Source organism: Apodemus sylvaticus, chromosome 22, assembly GCF_947179515.1.
Source record: "Apodemus sylvaticus chromosome 22, mApoSyl1.1, whole genome shotgun sequence".
Classification (NCBI taxonomy): domain Eukaryota; kingdom Metazoa; phylum Chordata; class Mammalia; order Rodentia; family Muridae; genus Apodemus; species Apodemus sylvaticus.
The window spans coordinates 51,998,835-52,024,659 of NC_067493.1; the positions used below are offsets into that span (position 1 = coordinate 51,998,835).

Below are 25,825 nucleotides of genomic sequence, written 5' to 3' on the forward strand. Positions count from 1 at the left end.
AGCCCACCAAGGGAACGGTTCACGTCATGCACCTGCTTGAATGGGAGACCAAGCAACCTATCCAGAGCTTTGCAAAGCCTCTGCCCATCAGGTCGCCTCCATCCATACTTTAGTTTTGACTCCAGGCGCCGCCTGGTGGCCATTTTCGGACGTGTCATCCCCAACTTCGGGGTCCTGACTGCGGGCACGGCTGCCCATGGATATGCCTGACTCCAGAGACACCTTCCTCCGCCCCTCCCCCAGGGCCGATCGAGGATTCTTACGACAGTGACGATGACGCTGCTGTGTCAGAGAACGTGGATCCCGGCGTCTCACCTACTGACTCGAGGACGGTCGGGTCAGGCTGTCACCGGGCAGCCCACGACCCGGAAGTAGCCGGATGTGCGAGGCCCCCGTTGCCCAGCGCGGGCGCCGGGGGCGGAGCTCGGCGCCGAGGGAGACCGGGCGTCCGCGGCTCCGGCTGCGCGAGGTGGGGGCTGTCCGGGGCGCAGCCAGGAGGCCGCGATCTCCGCGGGACACGCTCCGCCGGGGCCCGAGGCGGCAACATGAGCGCCGCGGGGCTGCTGGCTCCGGCGCCCGCTCCGGCTGCAGCGCCGCCAGCACCGGAGTACTACCCCGAGGACGACGAGGAGCTGGAGAGCGCCGAGGACGACGAGCGCAGCTGCCGGGGCCGAGAGTCCGACGAAGGTGCGGCGGGGATCGGGGCCCAGGGTCTGTGGGGCGGGAGTCAGAGGTCACCAGGGCTCTTCAGAGCCAGGGGACCCTTTAAGACTGTCCGCAGCCCAGTGTCTCATTTCCGCTCTTGGGTCGGAGGGGTGCTGCCCGCCTTGGCTTCCAAGCTCCCCGCTTCTCTCCTCAAAATGTTTAACGCCCCTAGCTCCACTTGGGGACCTGGGATCGGACAGGTGTAAGTATTCATTTGGCCGGCACCTCCCCCAGCTTTGTGACCTTAAAGCTGTCTTGTTTACCCACCTCCTGCGGAGTAGCATGGAGTACTCACTTTCTAGGTGTGAGCGTTAAATGGAATCCGTCCTGCCACGGTGAAGTGGGTGAAAGGGGAGGTCGGGGTTTGTTCTCAGTCCCGAGTAGTTTGCATTTGTGCTATCGGTTCTCCAGGCTCAGGTCTCAGTCTGGACCTTGTTTACCCTTTGGCGAGTGCGAGGGACACCCAGAGGAATCGAGGAAGGAGCTAGGTGGAGGAGAGGCTCGAAGCCGAAGGAAAAGAGGCAAGGGGTGGCCCTTGTATGGGTGGGGTGGACAGTATTCTGGCTGTAGAAAGCAAAAAGCGCTACCTCGACAGTGAGGAGGATCGTAGTCTCTCAAGTGCCTAGTAACATAGCTGGCTAGCTCTAGACAGGACCTCCGTGAAAGTTCCTTCCACCGAGGGAAAGGAGGTGGCTTTGTGGAGACTTGGGTCTGCTGCCGCCTCTCAAAACGCAGCAGATCAGAAACGTAAGCAGAGCAGAAAGTTGAAGGAACTGAGTGCATTTGGTTTAAACTATGGTAAAAAGCAAGGTTTAAGTAGGGAGTTTTCAAAGTGAAAGCTGCACTTCTCTTAATGACCACCAGGGGGTACAGTGAGGACAAAATTGGCCATTACATCCAGATCTTTGCTTAAGACCTGTTTAAGTTTAGCAGTTTAGAACACTTACTGATTTTTCTGAGGGTCCAGGTGAATGGCTCACAACAATGTCTATATGTTGCAGGATATTTGATCACACTGTGAACCTCGAGAACCTCGAGATTGGTTTTGTTGTTGTTTTTAGTTTTGTTTTGTTTTTCGAGACAGGCTTTCTCTGTGTAGCCCTGGCTGTCTTGGAACTCACCCTGTAGACCAGGCTGGCCTCGAGAGATTTTTTTATTTATTGAAAAAAAAAAAAACCAAACCCTGTTTTTAGTTGTGTTTTGGCTCAGCCGTAGCAGACACCTTTAATTCCTCCGGCTGGAATACAGACACGCCCTTAGTACATATCTTTAATCCCAAACAATGAAGGGAAAGTTAGTTTATAAAAGGAAGCAGCCATGTTTCAAAGCTAATTGAGTGTCAGACAAAGTGAGGGATCAGAGAAAGATTTGAGAGGATGGGATGTAATCAACTCTCAGGAGATGAGAGGGAAAGGGTGCTTAAGAGAGATGCGCAGAGAAGAAGGAAGGAGGCAGCTTTACTGGGACAGGTTTACGGAGACAGATTGAAGAGAGAGCAAGCTAGGCACAGGTGAGCACAGGGCGAGCCAGAGAATAAGAAAGAGCTGAAGACACTGCCAGTGCTAGAACGAGGCCAAGCAGAGCCCTTCTCCAAGAAACGGACTGAAGCTGGATTGAAATGAGACAGCCTGGAGAGGAGGCTGAGCTAGAACAGCTGAGCTGAACCACCCAGAGCTCAGAAAGAACAAGGAAGGGTGAGTTCATTCAGCAGCAAGTCTCAGAGGCTGAAAAGCATTCCAGGCCTAGATTAGATGTACAGAGGCTGGAAGCTTCCAGGACCAGGCCAAGGTTAGCAGAAGGAGGCAGTAAGCCTCCGAGACGGCAGAAGCCATCAGGTGAATACAAGTTTTATTTGCATCTGTAAGTACGGCTCCAACCATCCGACATCTGACCTCTGTGAGTAGCAGGCATGCAGGGGGTGTGCCTACACAGAGACAAAACACTCATACACATAAAAACAAAATGAATAGAACTGAAAACTCATTTTTTTTTTTTGTTTGTTTGTTTTTTCCGAGACAGGGTTTCTCTGTGTAGCCCTGGCTGTCCTGGAACTCACTCTGTAGTCCAGGCTGACCTTGAACTCAGAAATCCTCCTGCCTCTGCCTCCCAAGTGCTGGGATTAAAGGCGTGCGCCACCACCGCCCGGCTTGAAAACTCATTTTGTTTGTCTTTATGAATTCATATGCACCACGTGCACAGGTGCCCTGTGAAACCAGAAGAGGGCGCCAGATCCCAGGGAACTGAAGTTGCAGGACTTTATAGAAGCCATTTGATGCGGGTGTTGGAGAACCTATCCTAAATCCTCTTCAAAGAACAGTGAACTCTAGTGAGCCATGCCTCCAGCCCCCTTGTGAAAATTTAATTTACAAGGTTTTGAAGCATTTAACAAAAAGTATCTTGCCCCACCTCCTGTGTTTTGTTTGTTTTAACTTGTTAACTTGGAAATCGGTTCAGTTATCAGAATTGAGTCTTGTGGGATGGTCATTTTTTCACTGTATACCTCTTAACATGTGATGGGATGGGCATACGCCTGCTCAGATCTCCTCTTGAACAGTACTCTGTTCACTGTTGCTCTGTGGCCTGTGTCTGGGCTGTCTGCTGTGCCCTCTCGTCTTACTGTGCATTCTATTTTATTTTATTTATTTATTTATTTATTTATTTTGAGACAGGGTTTCTCTGTGTAGCCCTGGCTGTCCTGGAACTCACTTTGTAGACCAGGCTGGTCCGAACTCAGAAATCTGCCTGCCTCTGCCTCCCAAGTGCTGGGGTTACAGGCATGCACCACCACCGCCCGGCACTGTGCAAGTACATTCTCAGCATAAACCCAAGTTGGAGTGGCATATCTCTTTTTTGTTTTAAACACACGCATGCACACAGCACACACACACATACACACACACTTTTTTTATTAGTAGGTTCATGCAGACCCACATGGGATAGGAACTCGTTCTTCTCCCAGAGGCCTGCTAATCGTGCTGTCATGATGCTGATTCTGGAACCTGATCCTAACTGCCCGCTTCTCCCCTCCTTTCGCCCAGACACCGAGGATGCAAGTGAGACTGACCTGGCGAAGCACGATGAGGAAGACTACGTGGAGATGAAGGAGCAGTGAGTAGACCCTGTCTGTGCCTTTTGTCTGGAATACACAGGCCGTTCAGTCTTCACAGAGATGCCTTTTGACATCAGTGCTTGCAAAGCTCAAATGTTTCTGTAATTTCCCTCTCTGGTCACATCTAAGAGCTTTCTGAGGTTAGGCTAGCAGGTGGACATGGTGTTGGGGGTGGTAAGGCCTTTAGAATTGCTGTGAAAACTGGTACCCAGGAAAGTGGACATCTTGCCGGCCCCCAGCCCCTGTCCTATATTGTAGGCCTTATGCTGGGTGTCCCGAGCATCCTGGGCATTGAGGGGCAGGCTGCCGCCCCCTTCCTGCCACACTGCCTGTCTGCTCTCACACATCCTCACGGAAGCCTGTCCTCTGTCTTCAGCCATAGCCAGCTAAAGCCTTGACAGTTTTCTGAGGAGAGTGGGGGAATTGTTTTGAGACCGGACTAGCCTCCAGTTCACAGAATACAGGGATTGATGATGTCTCCCCCACACCTGGCCTTTTTATTTTTATTTTCTCATTTTTTTTTTTTTGGAGACAGGGTTTCTCTGCATAGTCCTGGCTGTCATGGAACTCACTCCTTAGATAAGCCCAGCCCTGAACTCTCTTGAGTTTGCCAGCCTTCATCTCCCAGGTGCTAGGATTAACTATGCGCACCACCACTACCTAGCTATTGTTAGTTATTAAAAAAGAAGCACACATGGGCCTGGAGAGATGGCTCAGGGGTTAAGAGCACTGACTGCTATTCCAAAGGTCCTGAGTTCAAATCCTAGCAACTACATGGTGGCTCACAACCATCTGTAATGAGACCTGACGTCCTCTTCTGGAGTGTCTGACGACAACTGCAGTGTACTTACATATAATAAATAAATCTTTAAAATAATAAAATTAAAATAAAATAAATAAGAAGAGAGAGAGAAACACACCATCAACCACAAACAAGAAATAAATCCCAGAGTCTTGCCATGTTGTCAGATTGGTGTCAATCTTTTCGGTAAAAGGTGTCCTCCTGCCTCAGCCTTCCAAGTAGCAGAACCTCAGGTGCATGCCACTGTACAACCCGCTACTGGGTCTGTGCCCAGGTGAATGGTCGCGTAGGACGTGTTGGAGATAGGGGCTCACTCGGAGGTTCAGGCTTGTCTGGAGATCATTTGTCACCTAAGGCTGCCTTGAGCGCACCGCAGTCTTCCTGCTTCGTCCCCTGGTGCTGGGTTACAGGTTATGAGGCTCCACCATGCCCAGTGTTCAGGAAGTGGCGACTGCATCTATTTTGAGGCTCTCAGTTTTGAACCCTTAAGCGCCTGTAGATTAGGTGGTCCCCATTCTTCCTCCCGCTTCTTTCAAATGTGCATGCCGTCTCTCTAGCATCTGCCATTTTCAACCCAAAGGAGCCACTCAGCCAGGTGTGACCGCTGCAGGGCAAGGTCACATTAACAATTCATGTGTGTGTGCTCAGCTGCACCTGAAACTCTGCCTGGCCCTTCTGCTCTGCCAGCTTTTCACTGGGTGAGTCTGACCTGCTTGAAACTTGTTCTCACAGACTCTTCTCTGTGGATGTGATGCCTGCAGACCTGGTGCCCACCCTCGATTCCTTTCTCATTTCCCAAGTATTCCCTTTCCAAGAGAGGCTCAGAATTGCCTGCTCCCTCTGAGTGGTGGGCACTTGATGCCCTGGGTTTCACAGACTTCTCGACACCGCCCTCTCCTGTGTTTACCATGTTTCAGAAACAGTTGTGGTTTTTGTTGTTGTTTTTGTTGTTGTTTTTGTTGTTTAAAAGATGTGTTTATTTTTCTTTTATGTACATGGGTGTTTTGCCTGCATGTTCTGTGTACTATGTGTTCAGTGCCCTCGAAGGCCAGAAGAGGGCGTTGGATATCCTGGAACTGGAGTTAGAGACTGCTGTCAGCTGCCTGCCACGTTGGAGCTGGAATCGAACCCAGGTCCTCCGGAAGAGCAGCCAGTGCCCATAACCCCTGAGCCATCTCTAGAGCCGGCCCCGATAGCAGCAGTTTTAGAGATAAGCTTTTGATATTCACGCCTCCTTCATACTTACTGAGCCAGACAGCCTCTGTGCTGATACCTGCTTCCATTCTGGTGCGCCTGAGTTGTGCATCGTGGCTGGCCCTCTGAGAGCAGTCGGGAGGCTCATGGGCCTCTCACTGTTCTGAAGAGAGAACAGTGTGTCTGTGTGTCTGTCGGTTTTTTTGAGAAGTGGGGGGTCTTGTTGAACCATGTTCTCCAAGGCCTTTGTTGTTGCTACTGAGATACTGGGGTTTTTCACGTAGAATCAGAAGCATTGCCCCTGACGTGACACACCAGGACTCACATCCCAGATGGACTTGCTGGCGTGCGTGGTTGCCATAACCCCTCAGTGTGATTGGTGCGAGCCCGCCAATCACCTTGCGTGCTCTGTGCCCTCGCCCAGCTGGGGCTGCAGATCCATCCTGCAGGGAGCTTTTGAGCCTGGATTAGCATTACTTTTCAGATCCTGGAAAGGTAGTGGCTTTCCCACGACAGGAAAGCTGTGGACCTGGCCCTTACACAGCTGCGCTGACTGTAGAGAGGTGTGCTAAGGGCGCCTTAGTCCACCATTCACAATCCCTTGGAAGTCACATTTCAGTGTATTCTTCTTGTGCATTAAGGGGTCATGCCGTGCTGTACTGTGCGTCAGATGACAACTTGCGGGGATCACTTCTTTCCTTCCACTGTGCTGGGCCCAGAGGTGGAACTCAGGCCGTCAGGGCTGGTGGGACGTGTCCTTACCACATCTCCTCAGTGCCCTTTTGCCAGTCTTGGTCTGTTCTTGCTTACCTTGTACTGTAAGGCTTCACTAGCACCTGAGGCTCTCACTGTGCAGTTCGCACGGCTTCCTGGGGATGTCCACACTTCCGGAGTGCAGAGCGTGTCTCTTTGGGATCTCTTCACCTCAAACCTCTTCAGCCTGATTCCCCTTCTCTGCCCTGAAGACCACCGACTGCATCTCCAGGGCAGCCGGCTCCTCCTGCCTGTGAGCTGAGTCCTCCCTCTCTTGCAGGATGTATCAGGACAAACTGGCATCTTTGAAGAGGCAGCTGCAGCAGCTGCAGGAAGGTAGGTGTGTCACTTCCGGGCTCCACAGCACCCCCTGCTGCAAGCCCTTGAAGTCTGAGAGTCTCACTTCTGTCTGGGAGTGCGGGCGAGGGTTGAGTCTGGTCTGTTTCAGTCATCTGTACAAGTTCTGCTGTCTCTTATTAAAGACTGAGTTCCTGACTTTCATATTTCACTGTCTTCAGTGTGGAACACTCTTGAAGCTTCCCATGGGGCCTTGGGGGATAGATTGGAGGCCACCATGCCTAAGATAGACTTTGCCTTTTTGAGAGGATATTGAGGGTGGCAAGATGGCTCAGTGAATAAAGGAGCCTGCTGCCAAGCCTCATGACATCACGTGGTGGGAGACGAGAACTCACTCTAAACGATGGCCTCTGACCTCCAGATGTACGGGCATGTACACGGGCACGTGCACACCCCAGTGGAAGAAACATTTGTAAGAGAGGGGGCATTGTTATCAAAGGAATCAAGTTTTCTCTCCTTGAGCCCAGCCCCTCGCTTCACCGCAGCGCTCTGTCTTGGAGGTCGCTAAAGTCTTGGCAGCCTGAGACGGAGAGCCACCTCTCCAAGACCTTGCCACACAGCACCACCGTTCTCTAAGGAATGTGACTTTGGGGCGTGCCCCACCTCGGGCTTCATCTTCAGAGTGAGGGAAGAAGGGACTGGGCTGAGCCTGAGCAGCAGCTGCTGGCTCTGCCACGGGGCTTGGGGTCCCTGTCAGTGCAGCTGCTTCCCCGGCAGCTCCTCCTGGCCGGGAGGTGCGATCTTGGGCCCTGGTCCTCTGCCAGCCACCATGCTAGCAGGCACTTCCTGCAGTTGTGGGGCTCCTGACAGCCGCCTCAGGGAGGATGAACAAGCAGGGGCTTCAGGATCTGTACCCCCGCCATCTGACTGCCGTGAGCCACACGGCTGAGTCCGACCGAGTCACATTGAACTGAATGAGTGATCTGGTTCCTTGCTGCTACTGATTAATTTCCAGTGCTAACGTAGCCCCACCTGGCTACTGGCCACTGTATTGATATTGCAGAGGCAGAGTTTTCTACCATCACACAGAGCTTTCCTGGATAGTTTTGACCTAGATCTCACTGCAAAAAGGAAGAGCCTTCCCCAGGAGAGTGCAGATCATTGTCTTTTTTTTAAATTTGTTTGTTTTTTGAGACAGGTTTTCTCTGTGTAGCCCTGGCTGTCCTGGAACTCATTCTGTAGACCAGGCTGGCCTTGAACTCAGAAATCCGCCTGCCTCTGCCTCCCAATTAAAGGCACGCGCCACCACTGCCCGGCCAAGCTCTTTGTCTTAGACTGTAGGGCCCAGTGCTCACCCTGAGGGGAGGGGGCGGGGGGCTCCATCCTGTCTGGTGCTGTCTGCTATGCGCCTCCTCCTCTGATGTAGCTCTCTAGGCGGCTCCAGAGCTAGGAAGGGACTGAGGAGAGGGAAGCGTGCAGGGCAGGCTGACTCCGACTCACTGTGCCCTGTGACTGTCCCATCAGGTACGCTACAAGAATATCAGAAGAGGATGAAAAAGCTGGACCAGCAGTACAGAGAGAGGATCCGCAACGCAGGTTGGTGCTCCCGCTCAGGCCCGCTGACGCCTGCAGGCTTTCTGCCTGTCCGTGCGGAGAGAATGCGAACCTGAGCCTTCCCCTGGGAGAACCAGGGAAAGGGTGAGCCGGGGCAGCCGGTACATACAGCCCATCTCTGTCCTCCGGAGTCGGCGTGTCTGGGCGGCTCCTCCCTCTTGTCCACTTGGTGGAGGAGGCTGGAGTGCATCACGTCTTGATTAATTAGCTTGTCTGTACCTGAGATGAGGGGCGTGGCCTTGTATTGGCCTCCCGTGTATTTCAAGCACCATCGGCATGGAATGCTACTCATCTGCAATACTCCATGTTTGTTCAGGGTGCTGAAGCATTTGTGCACATTGGTGCTTTGAGCATTGTGATGTCACAGCACATTGTCTATGGCTTTAGGAAACTCACCATCTCATTGGCCAGAGGTGCTGACCTACATGAAATTAAAGAGTGCTGGGAGTTAAGGGACCGTGCAGCAGGCTTCTGGGCCCACAGTTCCCTGGGCTGGAGTCACTGTAGCTTCTGGGACAGGGACTTGACTGCTCAGAATGATTTTCATCAGACATAATATCTGGGTTCTTAGTCTGAGTTCTGCAAGTCTGAAAGCTCCAAGGGGTGTGATTGGATGTGTTTGCACGGTGAATGGCTCGTTAGAATGCGAGGGTTGCAAAAGAGCCGTTCTGGTCTGCTCATGGTATTTGTAGACCAAACGTAGTAGGTCCACACTCACCCAGAGAGACAGGAAGTCACAGATACATTTTGCAGCAGTCACCATCTTTGCCAGAGCTGACAGCATCCTGTCTGTAGAGGAAGAGAGCAGACAGGATGAGCCTGTGTCCACACACAGGGTAAGGTGGTCTCGGGGCTGGGCCAACAGTGGCTGTGTCCCTCCAGAAAATCTGAGGACCCGTTAGGTAGTTGATCCAGGCTGGCTGGCTCAGCTGGTCTTCTGTATACACTGGGATCTGGAGGAGGTAGGCTCTAGTGCCAGTGACGGAATAGACTGGCCGGTGAGAGCGGGGGCAAGCAGGCAGAGAAGGAGCTTCCTCCGTCCATAGCCGTTATAGAGGCTGCCACCAAAAGTTATGGTCCAGATTAAAGGTGGGTCTTCCCAACTCAGAAGATCCGGATTAAAGGTGGGTCTTCCCACTGCAGATGATTTAAAAGAAAATCCCTCGCAATGTACCCAACCCCTTGGGTTTTAGTTAATTTCAGATGTAGCCATGTCGACAACTAAGACCAGCCATCACACAGGTAAACAGGTAATGGTTGCTGGCACACAGTAGGCACTGAGGAAGCTTAGCGTAGAGCTTGATGAGTTTGCTTCTGTGAGGGAAGGCCTCAGGAGAGGGGCTGCCTTGGGTCTGGAATTTGAGAGAATGACCAGAGTTAAATCCCAACTGAGCCCAGACCCCGCGTCCTCTGGAGATTCTAGAGGGCTCTTGTTACCGTCCATCTACGCCGCTTTGAAAGCTTCCATGCGGAGTCTGCTCTAAGGCGCCTGCATCGTGTCTCACTGTGCTGTCCTACTGGGTGGGCCTGAGTGAGAGCATACGTCAGGCTGGTGAGGTAGGACTGACCACGCCTCTCAGTGAATCCCAACCCCTTTATCTAGGAAGATGGCGGCTGGCGAATCTTAACTGTGTTTTTCTTTCTTTCAGAGCTCTTCCTCCAGCTGGAAGTAAGTACCCAGGATCCTTTGCGTTTGTAGACTCCTGGGGAGTCTGACTCTTGGTCCTCTGGCCTTGCCTTCTTTTAGCAAGTAGACGGTTGTCATCGCAGCTCACTTGGTTAGGGATGCTTAGCGCCTGCTTAGACCTTCCAGCCTCCCAGGCGTGTTGTGCGGTCCTCTGACCACGTTGGGTTAAGATGCTGCCCCTCCCTGTTTCTTTCTTGTTCTTTAATTTAAAATGTGATTTATGTATGTTTGTGCCCCTGGAGGCCAGAAGAGGGTTCTGCCCCCTGAAGCTGGAATTGCAGGCAGTTGAGAGCCAGCTGATGTGGGCGGTGGGACCAGACTCAGGCCCAGTGAGGAGCAGTGAGCCTCGGACCTGCTAGCCCGTCTCTAGCCCAGTCTGCTCATTGAGCTTTACCTCACATTATGACCTTGTCTGCAGACTAAGCCAGTGCCTTCCCATCGCCCTGTCTCTCAGTTGGCCCCACACACCTGCCTTGTGTTTGGGCTTAATGCGTGGTAAGATGGAGCCAACATTTCCTTTCATGTCACAGACAGTTCGGTGCTGTGGTGCTGAGACAAGGGTCTGGTTCTTGAGTGGCAGGCCGGCCTTGGGCCCAGTGGGACTTAAAGATGCTTTTTGGTTTGTCAGATTCAAGTTACTGGGAGAGGTTTTTTACTAAAATTAGTTTGGCGCACGCAGCCGCGGCCAGGCAGAGCACAGGCTCAGTCACACACAGCCCACAGCCGTCACCCAGGACGGTGGGGGGATTTCACAAGTGGGCTTTAGGCAGTTCTTTATTTTATTAATAGCTCAATTTTGTTGCTCTATTACTCGAGGGTTCAGGTGCCTAATGAATGGTCTGTAGTTGCTTTTGTTCCTAGGGATCAAACATAATAGCACGCCGTCTGGCTTTAGTGTCCCCTAATTAATTTTGAATGCAGAAACTTCCCCTGGAATGGGCTGTTTTCATTGAAATTGTGTCCTTCCCAAAGGGACACCCCCAGCTCTCTTGGAGAGACTCAGTTCTGATGACGTTAAAGCCTTGGCAGACTCCTGATGGGGGCTAGGGGGTGGGCAGGGTGACAGTCAGTGCCTTGGAAGCAAGTGCTGTCACACGGCTGGGTTTGGGGACCTGTTGGGATCGTCCCCAGGATCCCTAGTCCCATGGGTCTGTGTGGGTGAAATAAAGTCTCAGGCTTCCCCACTGCTCTGGTCAGAGCTGGCCTGGGGCTGGTGCCCATGGCTACCCCACCTCGGCTGTGTCTTTCTTTCTGTCAGACGGAGCAGGTGGAAAGGAACTATATTAAAGAGAAGAAGGCCGCCGTGAAGGAGTTTGAAGACAAGAAGGTGGAGCTGAAGGAGAACCTGATTGCCGAGCTGGAGGAGAAGAAGAAGATGATTGAGAATGAGAAGCTCACGATGGAGCTGACTGGAGGTACCGAGCCTTGGTCCCCAGGGCCTGCCCTTGTCACACCTCACGTCTGGGAGCGAGTGGGCCATGGTGCTGGAGAGATGACTTCCTGACTCCGTCAGCACTTCCCCCCACCCCCACCCCGCACCAACTGGGGACCTGAGGCAGGCTGCTGAACCCCCTCCCCCACACCCCTCCAGAGGGCTCACGTCCAGCACAGCACGTCACCTCCTGACTGAGTGCCTGGAATGTCACGTGACAGGCAGGACACGTGCAGGCTGTTCAGAAACAAGCTAGTGCACACTCAGACTTGTGTCTTCACTGGCTTCCTATTAGCTGTCATTTGTGTCTTACAGTTGAGTGTCTTAGAAAAGGGTGTTGTCCTCTGATGGCACAAGGAAGGGGGCTGGGCTCTCTCCCCAGACAGTGCTGTGCTGCTCAGAGCCAGTGATTCCTCCAGGATGGGAAGCTTGGAAGTCTCATTCCTCCCTGCTGGGATCTGATGGCCGGGAGCTCAGCAGGTTGCAGACAGGTCTGGGGGAGCGGCAGGACTGACTCCCGTTGCCAACTGCAGGCTGGTGAATCACAGGATAGAAAGCATTGGCAAGAACCAGCCGTTTCAGAACTTGGCAGGGTCTTCATTGCAAGTCAGCACTGGGTTTGCCACATGGCCACACAGGTGGTGTGTTCTTCTGCACACCCTGAAACTTTGTCATCTGTCTAGAAGGTTCTGGGGCTCTGGGATAGCTGATTTTAGCAAGGCTCATAGGACATCTGGGTTTTCACAGAAAGCTTGGAGTTGACTCTGAATCAGAAAGTAGACAGCTACAGCCCACGCCCACGCACTGGTCCCTCTGTCTGCACTGTAGACCAGCTTGGCCATCCCATCCACACGGACTGACTGCCCCCCACAGGTCCCCCGATGACAGTGAGGTGGGTCTGGTGGGGGTGGAGTAGGGGAGTGAGGTTTTTTTGGTTTTGTTCTGTTTTTTGTTTTGTTTTTTGTTTTTTGTTTTTGTTTGTTTTTGTTTTTTTTTTGAGACAGGGTTTGTAGCCCTGCCTGTCCTGGAACTCTCTCTGTACCCCAGTCTGGCCTCGAACTCAGAAATCCGCCTGCCTCTGCCTCTCAAGTGCTGGGATTAAAGGCGTGCGGCCGCCACCACCCGACCTTTATTTATTTATTTTTTGGGTGGGAGGTGAGAGTTTTGAAACCAGCTTAGGGCTTGTCAGAAGGCATGAGTGCAGCTCTGAAACATGAGGTGGGTGTTGGGGTAGCGCCTTCAGGCCACCTGTTTACTGTCTGTGTGGTTTCTCTCAGGCCCCACCATGGCACTGCTGTTTTGAGCTGCGTGCTGTTTTCTTGGTGGTGGTTGTGAAGTCTCTGGCAGTGATGTCTCGTCACTCTACTGGAGCCTCCAGCTACTCGGGAGCTGCCATTAGGCTAGTAGGAAGTCCCGCCCCATCCACAGGGAAGGACGGGCTCCCCTTATGCGTGCCTTAGTGTCCTAGTTACTGACTAGCATCAGGCCGTGGCCAGGTGGTTTTATAGCCAGCTTCTGAACTGAGACAGGAGGCAGAAAAGACAAATAAAGACAGGGACATCATTTGTGCTGCAGTAAAGCAGGTAGCAGGCGCATTGAAATCCATCCACGGGTAAAAGGTGCTCATGGCCTTCCTCCGGCCATTTGGTGCCTTGGCGTGGAGAGCGCTGGCGGTGGGGCTGGCGGGAGGCCCTGAAGCCGGAAGGATGATGGCCTTCCACAGATGATGCCACCGTGCTGTTGGAGGGAGGGAGACAGGCCGACTGCTTCCAGCCCTGTCCGCAGAAGCAGAAACAATGTCTTAGATGGCCCTTTTCAAGACACCTTGAGATTTCTCTTCAAATGTTGAAGGGAGGCCAGCAAGGGAGGAGGCCGCCGTAGGGAGCTGGTGTGGGGCCGCCTGCTCTGTCCAACAGGAGTCACTTAGGACTCAGGGTTCGTGGGAGTGGCGGGAGGCGCTCAGTCTCCTCAGCCTCCTGGGCACACCAGGGCTGGCTGGTCACGCAGTTGCTGTGTGCTGTGCTGGAAGGGGAGCTGCTGGGCCAGCTGCCTCACACAGACGCAGGTCACCTGGGGGCTGCTGAGGGTCCTGGGCCATCCTGTCCTACTCCCGTGGCCTGCCCACGGGCTGTTGGGCCACTCTGATGAGCAGAGTGAGCTGAATGTGAGCCTTTGGTGTTGTGCCAGGTGTGTGTGTGTGTGTGTGTGTGTGTGTGTGTGTGTGTGTGTGTGTGTGTGAGACCCAGACAACCAGGCAGGTACAGGTCTCATGACCTTGAAGGCATCGAAGAGTTACCCACTTTTTGTTTCTCCAAGATTTATCTTTGTGTGTGCACTTAAGTGGGTGCTTGTGTGAGTGTGTGTGTGTGTGTGTGTGTACACATGCTTATGCCATGTGTTTGTAGTTGCCTGGAGGAGGGCTGCGGATGCTTTAGAGCCAGCATTATGGATAACTGAGGAGGGCCTAGAAACTGGACCAGGGTCCTCTGCCTGAATCACCTTTGTAACAAAGGCTTGATCATTTTTATTTTTATTTTTTAGGTTTATGTATTTTATGTATGTATATGAGTACACTGTAGCTGAACTGATGGTTGTGAGCCATCATGTGATTGCTGAGAATTCGAATTCACGACCTCCACTCGCTCTGGTCAGCCCCACTGGCTCCCACCTAAAGATTAATTTATTATTATATCTAAGTACACTATAGCTGTCTTCAGACACACCAGAAGAGGGCGTCTGATCTCTTTATGGATGGTTATGAGCCACTGTGTGGTTGCTGGGATTTGAACTCAGGACCTTCAGAAGGACAGTCAGTGTTCATAACCGCTGAGCCATCTCTCCAGCCCTGATCATTTTTAATCTGCCTTTCCTTTGATTAGAAGGCCAGTTTGTTGCTGCTTGGCTTTTGCTGTTTTTCTGACATGTGCTCACTGGGGTGTCTGCTAGCTCTCCAGCCCCTATTGGAAGCTACTTATGACCTCAGTAAAATCCACACATTTGCTTTAGGGAATATTGGCTTTGTAGCTGGCCCTGTGAGCAGTCAAAAGGTTGAGGTAGAAATCCATTGCCTCCTATGAGGTCAAGTGCCTCTGCAGGCTCACAGGCCATGTCCTGAGGGGCGTCGTCTTGTCTGGGGAGGGGTAATAGGGTGTCTGGAGGGTCGGCTGGCACAGAACAGAGACTTGACACCTAGCAGGTGTGGCGTCATTCACTTGCACAGCTCTGTTTGATTTGGGTGACATTTTCCAGGCTTAAGAGTGTCAGAATGGACTCAGAAGTCAGCCTCTTGCCCCAGGTCCTCAAAGGACCTCACTAGTACTGAAGGCAGTCTGTCCTAACTGCATTAGACCGGCTCCTTCCTCTCCGCTGAGTCAGGAAGGTTGGGCTGCTGGCTGTCCTGTCCTGGGGGAGACAGTATTTGGAGAGTTTCCAGACCTTCCAGGTTTAAGGCGAGGTAAAGATATGACAGGCTCCTTGTAGTGTGGCTGTTCTGGGCAGCGCCTAATGCGCCAGTGAAAGGGGCTTTGGAAGTCAGGGAAAGACACACAGAAAGATCTAGGGGGGGCGGTGAGGGTGGGGTGGAAGGGGTGGGGCAGGGGTGAGGTGACCTGACCTGGGGAGGGTGGGCTCCACCTAAACGTCAGCCCTTTGTCCTGGGCAACTCTGTTGTCTTGGAGGTTGGTCACTTGTTCCCAGCATGCTTTGACCTCCACACATCTGATGCTCTCTTCACTCCCTGCTCTCCCCTTCGTGTGCTCACCCCTGCAGCAGTGACTTGTGACAGCATGGGTGAGGCCCTTTGTCTAGTGGGGGCCCGCCTTGCCACAGGCCTCAAGTCAAGTGTGGGCTTCAAATCATTGCAGTTATTTTTTACCCCACTAGCTAAACAAATAGTAAGGTTTTTGATCTCAAGAACTAGGGTTCGAACCCAGGGCCTCACTGATGCTAGGCAAGTGCTCTACCGCTAGCTCCCATCCCGCAGCCACCGAGCCATCTGCCCGAATCATCCGTCATTGCCTCATAGGAACACTGACAATCTCAGGACCCCTAGACTGGCCGGAAACACTCAGTGTTAGCTAGTTAACCATAGTCACTGCTGTGCAGGACAGGGGACCCATCCCCTATCAGAATGGAACCTCATAATGACCTCCTTCTCCGTCTCCCACCGGGCCTCTGCTCAGCCAGTCTTTCTGCCTCTGCTTTGGGGTTAGCTCACTCCCTTAGGAGGGAGATGGGCGAGCTTGCTTTGTGGTTAAAATGTGTTAAAGGGAAGTTTGAACTGCAGCTGGGGGTGGGTGGGCAGGAAGTGACCCAGCAGCCTAGGTGTGCAGAACAAAAGGCCTGTTACTGTGGAATGCACTCCAGGGGATGCTCTAGACTACCTAGCACCCACCCCATCTCCGGTGTCCCCTTCCAGACAGGCCCAGCGCTGCCTGGGCTCCCAGCTTTGGTGGGTTTCCTGATGAATGGGTGGGCAGGCAGCAGACCCAGTGGGACTCTGGGTAGTGCCTGTCTCACAGAAGCCAGGGAGGCTTCTAATGTGAGGCAGTTTGGTTAGCTGTTTGGCGGTTATATGACTGAGACATGTGCTGCTTAGGTGCCTCCTTTAGTGTTGTCACTTCTCAGGATCTGGGCTTTAGACCTGGGAGTTTGATTTCGTGCTGCCCCAGCTGAGCTCCCGGCCTCACTGGCCACACTCATAGCAAGTTGACATTTGAAGCTCTGAATCTCAGCAGGTCTTGCTGGTTTTAGCGTATTCAGACTCAGGTGCCACACTAGCCCATCCCCTGGGGAGAGCTTCTGGGGGAGGAGAGAGTGCTGGGTGGAATCTGTCAGAGAAATCCAGATTGAAGGGCGGCCCCATTCCGTCTTCATTGTATTGGTCTTGACCTCCAGTAGCTACGAAGGGTTGAGTCGGGAATGTATAAACAAAGGCTTCACATACTAACCTTGGCTGGGGTCCGTGGGCTTCAGCACCCAGCCTCTGGGCGCAGCAGAAATGAGCTACCTGCCTGAGCCCCAGCCTCTTTTCAGTCTCAGAGCCTGTGACTGGGTGCTTAGCTAGTGTGACTCAGGAAGGCACAGGCCAGGCACAGGCCTGGTATGGGCGTCTGGCTGGGTTGTGCACAGATGAAGCATGATTGGCCACACAGCTGTGATTGGGTGTCCGTGGGACAGACTCTCACTCTGCACGGACTCCAGCTGGCCCCAGGGCAGTTGGATAGAGTCACCTCTTCCCTTCTTGCCACAGATTCTATGGAAGTGAAACCCATCATGACCAGAAAATTGCGGAGGCGACCAAACGATCCTGTCCCCATTCCAGACAAGAGGAGAAAACCGGCTCCTGATATCCATTTACTCATCTTGAATTATGAAATCCTGTGCTTACTGACTCGATAGTGTATACAGAGTCACAGTCTCACAGAGCAGTGGCAGTACTGGTCGGGAAACCATGGGTAAGATGTGAGATGTGTAAATTGAAGGCAACACTGCCTGCTGTGGTCCCAGTTACCTACCTCTGCCTCCTGGGCTGCAGACCGCCCTGGCCCCCCCAGGTATCCGACTACAGTACTAGGTGCAGACTGCCCTGCCCCCCTCCCCCCCCCCCCCCCAGGTATCTGCCTCTGCACTAGCGGGTTGTAGACTGCTGTAGTGTACCAGTTATATGTCTTTCTCTACACTGGTGGGTTGTGTGCTGCCATGGTCTACCAGTTATCTGCCTCTATACTAGTGGATCTTGAACTGTCCCACAAGTAGGTAAGGTGTCCATGGAAAGACACTGTGTAGCGGTAGACATGGCCGATGGGCCAGCACCGAGCAGCTCTCTTCCGGAGATAAAATGTAGCAGTTTGCCCAGAGTGGTCTACACCTTGTGTGTAACCAGCAGAGGGTGTGCTCCTCAGAGTGTTATCTAAGCCCCTAGGAGACTAGACTTTCCTTGTCTGGAAAGTTTCAAACTTTGGAGCAGCGGCATTTTCTACCCTGAGATGAAATTGTCACCTTACTGTGCGGTGTCCCACCACTGCCCTCAGAGCAGCTTGTGCGAGGGCCATGTTGAGTTCTCTGTGCCTGATGACTTGCAGCACGAGAGCCAGTTTTTTAAAGAAGCAAGTTCTTACCTTGAAAACGGCTTTTGTGTAGCCTGGGCCTTGCCAGACCCAGAGCCCTGGGGGCCTGTGTGCCTTTGTCTCGGAAGCCGCGCGTCCCACACGCTCTTTAACTCTCGGCACCTCAGCTAAACTACTTGTTGACAGACGAGCAGATCATGGAGGACCTGAGGACGCTGAACAAGGTACAGTGGGGCGTTTTGATGTACGCGAAAGCTCACGTGTGACGTAAGTTCCTGTCACTTGTTAAAGTCACCATGACATCTCTATGCTTTCAGTTGCTTCTAAGATGATTTCCTCTGAGACCTTTTTGTTGTTATTCTTCCTACAGCTTAAGTCACCCAAGAGACCAGGTGAGTGCCCGATGACATTGCCAGTCTGTGTACCCCGTCATTGGAAAAGCAGGCGAGGGGTTTCCGGGGGTGAATTACGGGGAGTCATGAGAAGGACGGGAAGCCATAGACATGTCTCTCCCATGTTGTTTCTTTAAGGCCGCTGTGCTGCTTTGTCTTTTCCTTAGGACTTTTTATAAAGGAGACCTTTGATTGGCTCTTGAACCCTTGGTGGGTGGGTGTTGGGTGGGCAGGCTTTAGGTTCAGGGCCATCTTCAGTTCCAATCATGAAACCACAGGAAGTTTCAGTATCTTGGGCTGTCTGGAGCTCAGCCCTGGCGTTGCTATTCTAATGGAGGTCTGGTCCTAGTGAGCCCCTTCACCTGGCTGTTCCAGTTCGCATTAGCAGACCATACACCCTGAAACATTCAAGAATTTTTGAGTGAGCTATGCTGATTTGGTGTCCACACTAAGTTTAGAGTTAGTGTGGTGACCTGGCAATGAAGCTGGGGGTGGGGTGTGGTCACCAGATTGCAGATTTTGATGTAGTCACAATGGTGTATCAGTCTCTTCGTGGCCTTGCTGGGCCTCTTGCTCAGACCCAAAGGGTTCACTTGTCTGCTTGTCATCTTGGTGTCTCTAACTCCTCCAGCTTCCCCATCCTCTCCTGAACACTTGCCTGCCACACCTGCAGAGTCTCCAGCCCAGAGATTTGAGGCTCGGATAGAAGATGGCAAACTGTACTATGATAAGAGATGGTAAGTTGTGGGGCGTGTGGACTGCTCACAGTGTCTTTGGAGAGCGGGGGCCGGGTGAGCCGATGATGCCTCGGGTTTTCTTGGCTTACCTCTTTGTGTGTGAGCTTGATTTCTTTTGCTGGTGCTGAGGCTCAAACCCATGTGCTAGGGCTCTGGCCCAGACTCTTGAAGACTGAGGGCCGGCTGGTGGATGCCTGCCTCTGAGGTCCCTGAGAGCAGTCTTTCTGCAAGTGTGAGTGGTGCTTTCTGCACCCTAGGGTTTCAAGCTGTCCCCATCTAGCCATGACAGGGTATATGTCCTCCTCCACTACCTCCTCTGTGTTAAAGGTGACAAGAGAGAAGGATTTTGTGATCTAACCAGACTGGGGGAGAGCTCTGTACCTCAGTTGAGTGGACGCTCTTCTCAGAGCTGCAGGGTTCTCATGGGCAGATGCCCTTCACCGGACAGCGGTGCCCTTAGACAGTCTTGTCCCTCTCGGGGTAGTCCAGGAAGTGTAGTTGGGAGAGTATATCCTAGATCACTTAGATGACTGTTCCAGCTGCTTGTGACTTTCATTGGAAGTGATAGAAAGGAACGTGAAAAGCTCATACATTTACCCACCCAGCACATACTGGGGGGGCATCACAGGCAGTGCCACACTCCTGCCAGACCCGTCTTCAGTGCTCCTGTGCAGGCAGAGCGTGGACATGGCTACGCTCTGACTTTCTGTTGGCTGTGTGGAGGAGGTGTGGGTCCCTAGAGATCTTCTGTTGTTACCATTTATAACAGCCTGTGATAGCTCCCATTTCAGTGTTTTTATTTAGCCAGAAGTTGACAACTTAGAGTTGGTGGTGTGGCCTTGCAAGTTGATGGCTGTCACATGTCAGCTCGTTACCTGGCATGTCCGTGTCTAGTTATGTCTCACTGTCCACGGTGGGTCCTAGGACCTCAGAGCCAGAATAACAATGCTCTGTTGTCTGCATCAAACTGCAGTGTGTACATAACAACTAATCCTGGGGCTGCTGAGGGCGGTGCCTGAGCAAGCTAAGCTGTCCATCCCTCTGACCTCCCACATGTCACTTATTTTCTGAGATTCGTGTTAATACAGATTTTTTTCCCTGTTGGCCAAATCTGGGCTGTGGACCCTTGCATGCAGACTGTCCCATCAGAAGCATAGAGATCAAGTTGGGCCTGAACAGGTCTCTACCTGTCTTAGTGTCTGTCACCCGCTGCGGGACAAGAGTGTTCCTGGCTTGGCCTTGCTTGTTATGTGTCGCTTACGTCAGTGTGTCACCACTAGGTGGCAGCCCCAGCTGCTTACCACTAGGGGCAAAGTGAGAGTTCTTAAAAAGTGCTTGTAATAATGGAAACCAAATAACCTTTAAAGATCAGGCCCGCGTGTAAGAATGGCCTTTGGGAATGGCGAGATCTATGGCTAACGGTTCTGTGGATCTGTGAGTTTTCCAGCCAGTGTGATATTAGATGTGGTCTCCACTCTCCAACTTTCTGAACTTGGTCCTGAGACTCTGAAATGTCTTGAGAAGGAAAATGTAGTAAATTTTTTCCTTCCTTCCTTCCTTCCTTCCTTCCTTCCTTCCTTCCTTCCTTCCTTCCTCCTTCCTTCCTTCCTTCCTTCTTTTCTTCCTTCCTTCCTTCCTCTTTCTTTCCTTTTAAGAAAAGAGGAGCCATTATCTGCTGGCATCTGGTCCTCTCAGCACAGGCGTCTGGTGTGAAGCGTCAGAACTCACCTTGTTCCTCATGTGAGCAGAACAGGCCCGAGAGACGGTGTCTCCTGGACATTCACCTCTTCCCTGAGTTTTAAAGTTGTTTTTGTGCTGTTACATGAAGTTTAGGATGCCATTTTCTTTCTTGGTGTAGTGCTCCACACCCCCAGTCAGTCCTGTGGAGGTGTTGGCCCCAGGCCTGCCCTGCCCAGAACTAGCCTGCCTCCCATCAGGCCCCTGCTCTGCTTTTGTCCCTTTGTCTCTGGAAGCTTCCTCTGTTCTCCTTTCCTTAGACACAGCCCTGGCTGACAGGGCTTCTGGGTCCTGATGTCTCTTCTAGAGGTAGCGTGATTCCTCGGGGCTTTAATGATGTCAGCAGGACAGTGTGGGGGAGTGGTTAGGCTCCATCTTGCCGTGGTCTAGCGGCACCCTGCCTTTGCCTCAGTCCCTGCTTTCCATGCCATTTGTGCTGTCAGTTTGCCTTGTGCTTTGATGTAGACTAATGACCCTCACAGAAGACTCTGGAGAGAGCTGGGATTTTAAAATAGCTACCTGACGGTGGTACAGTGCGTGTGCATGCGTGCATGCGTGAGTGTGTGTGTGTGTGTGTGTGTGTGTGTGTGTGTGTGTGTGTTCTCTTTCTCCCTCTCCCCCCTCCCCCTCCCCTCCTTGCCCACCTTTAAGCCTGGAGCTGTAGGTGTCAGAGATAGAGCTACTCCTTGCTGAGAAGATTGAGCCTTCTTGCTGTCACCTGACTGCAGGACCTGATTCCAGTGGCATTGGAGTCCCTTGAGACTCTAGAGCTGTGGAGTGGGCCAGGTTTTGGGAAATGAAGTTAATTTTATTGTGGTAATATTAGGATTTTTGGTAGTCATAAAATTCAGTTGCTTTTTCCTGCTCTATGCCCCTCCTTCTACCCACCCGAGGTTCTGTGTTCCCTGACCGTATTGTCTCCATTACCAAGCTGGGAAGATATACACGGTCGGGGTCGTGAGCGTGAGGACTGGGGTTTGCATCCGCAGCATCTGTGTAAAAGGCTCGTGTCTCATCGTGCTGGGTGCCGGGGAGGCTGTGGCGGAGGCTCCCTGGGGCTCACCGGCAGTCAGCAGAATCGGAGTTGCAGGTTGAGAGACCCTGTCTCAAAGAAACAATGATTGATGACACCAGCATTGGGGTGGAAGCCTGTCTGTCTGCCTGCCTGTCTGCCTTAAGAAGCCCGCACTCTTCCTCACTTGCGTGCTGCTGGGACTCCTGGAGTGATGGTTTCTTTCACTGTGGTGTTTGTATTCCTGCCCCCCACCCCCGTGCTGACGTTTCGTTTGTGTCCTGGTTTGGCAGGTACCACAAGAGCCAGGCCATCTACCTGGAGTCTAAGGACAACCAGAAACTGAGCTGTGTCATCAGCTCCGTGGGAGCCAGTGAGGTAGGCGGCCGGCTCGCCATGTGAGCAAAAGCTGGGAGAAGTGTTGGGAGCACACCAGACTTGACAGAAGCCCCACCCCACAAGTGCGGTGGAGTCCTGTCTCGTAGGGGGGTCAGCACTGTGGGGGGAGCCGTCAGCAGCACCCTTGGGCCTCTGCAGGCCTGGGCCAGGCCCTGTAGTTCTGTGCTCAGGAGCCAGTGCACTCTTCGCAGCTATGATTTGGGAGCTACTGAGCAGGAGAGGGCAAATGGCGAGTGAGCACTCTGGTGCCCCCTGGTGGCTGCACACTGACTGGCGCTTGTCTGTGGTGCGTACTCCACCTTCCTACATACTAACAAGTCTGTGAGGAATGGGCGGTGCTCAGTAAACGGGTGCTGGTGTCCTGGCCTGCCACTCCTGACTGTTCTTCAGGCTGACACGCCCTGCTGTGCCTCTGAACAGAGATCCTCTCTGATTTTAGCTGCTCCTGTGCTACCTGAGGATGCCAGGACTGCCCCAGGGCTCCTGCTGGCCCTTCATTAGGAGATGTCAGCAGTGTCTCACCTACACCATTACAAGTTTTAGAAAGTCTGAAACTTTCATAGCTGCATTGGCTTGATCTTTTATCAGTCACAAATGTCTGCAGAGAAATTGATTTTTCTGTGTCTCTCCTCTGTTAGTAGTGATTTGTGCCGGTGCACGGTAAATCTAGTGAAACTGGATTATGAAATAACTTAAGCCTCTGGAATTCTCTCAGCTTCCTGAATCAAAAATGCTCTCATTTGCAAAATGATAGTTTGAAGGAGCACTGTTCTTTCTTAGGCTGCTGATGAGAGTTGCCTCTAGGCCAGAGTCATGCCAGGGGCCACCAGAGAGACGTGCTCCCCAGACAAGAGGGCTTGTGATTGTATGGTGGGCCGCTCTGTGGAGCGCACAGGCCTCTCCGTCCTAGTAGAGACCATCACATTCTGTCATAAGAGTGCCAGTGTGGTCCAGTGACCCAGTGGTGGTGCTGAGGGGCTCCCAAGGGGCAGCCTCGGGGTCACAGCTCTGCACCTGGTGATGGAGGGGCAGCCTCAGACCTTGGGAGTGTTCCAGCCCGTATTCAGACCCATTGCCACATATTCTGGAGCTGCTCGGCCTTTGTGGGCACATTGGGCTGGTGGGCCAGCGGGCGGGGGACCCCCTTAGAGTCAGCTTGTTCCTAAAGTGCCCAGCAGGAAGCAGCTTCTCACAGAGGCTTCCACTTGTTCCAGTTTAAGCTGCACTCTCTATTTATATATTCTGGTTACTCATTACTCACTAGAAATGAAGGGAGATTGGGAGTAAACGGACAGCCTAAAGCCTGAGAGGGGAGAGAAGCCCTCTCTGCAGAGCCCTGTGAGGGCAGGCCGGGGCGCACCTTGCTTTAGGCCATTTAATTTCTCAGTCTGTGAGTGAAGCCCCCCAAGTGCACCCCACAGGGCTGTTGTGGATGAAGTGCCTCACAGAACACCCCACAGGGGCCAGGAAGCTGCTGAGGCAGAAGGACCATTGTGAGGCTAAGTGGGGGAATTTCCTTAGAGCCAGGAAAGCATTTTTAAATTGCTTTTGAAAAGCTATTGCTCCTGAACGTATATATTTTGGGTGCTGAAAAATATCATCACCAAGTCCAGAGTCCTGATGACTGAGGCGGAAACGGAGCTGGCACTGTCAGAAGCGTGGGTGCTGGCTGACCTGCCCCGTGTCAGGCTCCAGGACCAGGACCTGCCCCTAGAACTGTGGTGCTTAGATGGCCCCTTGAGCAGACATGGCCACACCCAAGCCGCGCGGGAAGGAGTCCGTCCCTCTCACCCACCCTGCTCTTGTCCCCACAGATCTGGGTGAGGAAGACCAGCGACAGCACCAAGATGCGGATCTACCTGGGCCAGCTGCAGCGCGGGCTCTTCGTGATCCGCCGGCGGTCAGCGGCATGACTTAGCACCTCCTCTGCCCCCGACCCCTGTTCTGGAGTGGTTTTTATTTTTGTTTTGTTTTCTTCTTAATAGAAAATTCTTAACTTACCGGGACTAGCTCCTTGGCCTGGGACATGGGGAGCACGGTGGAGTCTTCAGGGCGCTCACAAGGCCGCCACCTCCGTCTCTGTGCCGCTCTTTCCTGCCTCAGCCTCTTCCAGAACTCAGTCACCAGAGACCCTTGCTTTCGGAGTACTGGGGTTCACCTACCTTCCTTGAATTCCTCTCTTGTCTTGTTTTGTTTATACTCGGTCCTTTTTCAGACCTCCTTTGAGTTTGAAGGGAAGCTCGTTTTAACAATTGTCTTTAGGTCTTTGAAGAGCAGCAGGTGCGCTCTCCTGCCCAACCTGATTGGCAGGTTGTGTGCCTGCTTCCCACTTTGGGCCCAGAAGCACAGGGCTGGACTGATTCTCCTGGCTCTGCTTTCTTGGAGAAATAAATGATATAGAACATTTCACCTGCCTTGGGCTTCTCCTCTGCTGACTGAAGTGTCTTCACCCTGGACACTGTAGCCAGTGGATGTGAGCTGCGGGAGGGGCATGGCACATTCCTGACTGCTGGAGTCACCACCGAGCAGTCTCCAGGGAAGGTGACTTAGAAGTGCCAGTCCCTGTTCAGGGTGGGAGAAGAGGAAGTACAGAGGTTTTCGTCTGTAACTCCTCTCTCTAGCTCCCATTGGCTACAAATATTGATCACGTGCCCATGGAGGTGTGGGTTCTCTCTTCCCCATAGCTGGGGTGGCAAGGTGGGTGCCACTGTGACCAGTCTGTGCCTCGCTCGTGTGGCTGGACCCACTGTGGTACTGTGCCCTTCAACACCACAGCACCCCTGAGGTCTGCCCCACGTTAGTGACAAGGAGAGCTCTGTCCAGCAGCAGCTGCCAAGTCTGTGTGCTGCTTGAGCCCCAGCGAAGCCACCTGTCATGGCGTTCTTGCTCCCTGGGCCTGTGGTTGGAGAAATGACCCGTGTGGCTGAGCAGCAGGTTCCTTATGCTCCAGCGGCCACGGGCCATGGGTGAAGAAGCGGGACCGAGCGGCTGTGGCTGTCGTAGGCTGTCCACACCTTGTTTTGCCCTCAGCCCCCTGGACCCAGCCCATGTCGCCTCTTGGTGTGCAAAGCCACAGTGAGTCCTGTGCCTCCACGGAGACTGTGCAGAACCACGATTTACAGCCGCTCTCCCACTGGATCCTTAAGAAAACAGGATAAACGATGATGTTTATTAATTAAGTTGCCACGTGGTCTGTTTCTTCTCTGTTTTCTACCGTCGTCCACCCACCATCACCTCGGGTACTGCAGGATTCCCACACTGTAAGCATCTTTACTGTGAGTCCTGTGCTCACCGCTGGGAGCTCCCATGATGAAACTGGTTTAGATGTATTTGGTGTTTGTCACTAAGGGTGCTATGGCCTCGCCTTCCCTGCCCTTCAGTACTGCATGTGGAAGTGTGCTTCATCATGAGGGGCGGTACCCCGTGAGGGTAGGGTGAAGGGGTAGCGGTGCTCCTTCCACCATGCTGGTAGCCATGTTGTACTTCTGCGGAGTAACATTGAAGACTGGGATGCAGGTGCTTCCGCCGTTCGTAACTTCAGAGGTCAGCCGAGGCCATGCCCAGACATGGCTTTGACCTGGTCACTTCCCAGTGACCTAAGAGACTTCATCCGTGACAGTGAGACCGTACGGGGACTTGAGATGCAGCCTTGAAAACTAAAGGCATTCCGGACCCCAGAACACTTGAGTTTCGTAGTCATTCTTGAGGTGAAATCTCTGCAGTTTTGTTGGTCATGAAGGGCTCCATCGGTGGGCAGAGGGCCTTTGTAAGACCCCCCAAAACCAAGGGTGCCCCAGCACCCCACGCCTCAGAAGGCGACACCCAAATCACTCACGAGAAACAGTCTCAATGCAGTAACATGAGGATTTCTTTATTCCAGAATTCTG

At 52.8% G+C, this 25,825-nt stretch overlaps 1 protein-coding gene across 1 annotated transcript; it reads left to right on the forward strand.

The window, feature by feature from the left end:
- Positions 1-390: 390 nt before the first annotated feature.
- On the forward strand, positions 391-25,117 carry Suds3 (SDS3 homolog, SIN3A corepressor complex component). The gene is made up of 13 exons (XM_052167794.1): positions 391-687; positions 3,744-3,813; positions 6,844-6,899; positions 8,385-8,456; positions 10,124-10,143; positions 11,420-11,576; positions 16,845-16,940; positions 17,824-17,885; positions 18,032-18,053; positions 18,685-18,790; positions 21,833-21,917; positions 23,753-23,838; positions 23,924-25,117. Exons 1-13 carry the CDS (start codon positions 546-548, stop codon positions 23,946-23,948), a joined length of 999 nt encoding a protein of 332 aa, XP_052023754.1. The 5' UTR covers positions 391-545; the 3' UTR covers positions 23,949-25,117.
- The last annotated feature ends 708 nt before the right edge of the window (positions 25,118-25,825 follow it).

Excerpts from the sequence above, each read along its gene's own strand:
- Suds3 (XM_052167794.1), top strand. The coding sequence starts at position 546 with ATGAGCGCCGCGGGGCTGCTGGCTCCGGCGCCCGCTCCGGCTGCAGCG. Across the intron at positions 688-3,743 it reads GGGCCGAGAGTCCGACGAAG|ACACCGAGGATGCAAGTGAG; the intron begins GTGCGGCGGGGA and ends CCTTTCGCCCAG. Across the intron at positions 6,900-8,384 it reads GCTGCAGCAGCTGCAGGAAG|GTACGCTACAAGAATATCAG; the intron begins GTAGGTGTGTCA and ends CTGTCCCATCAG.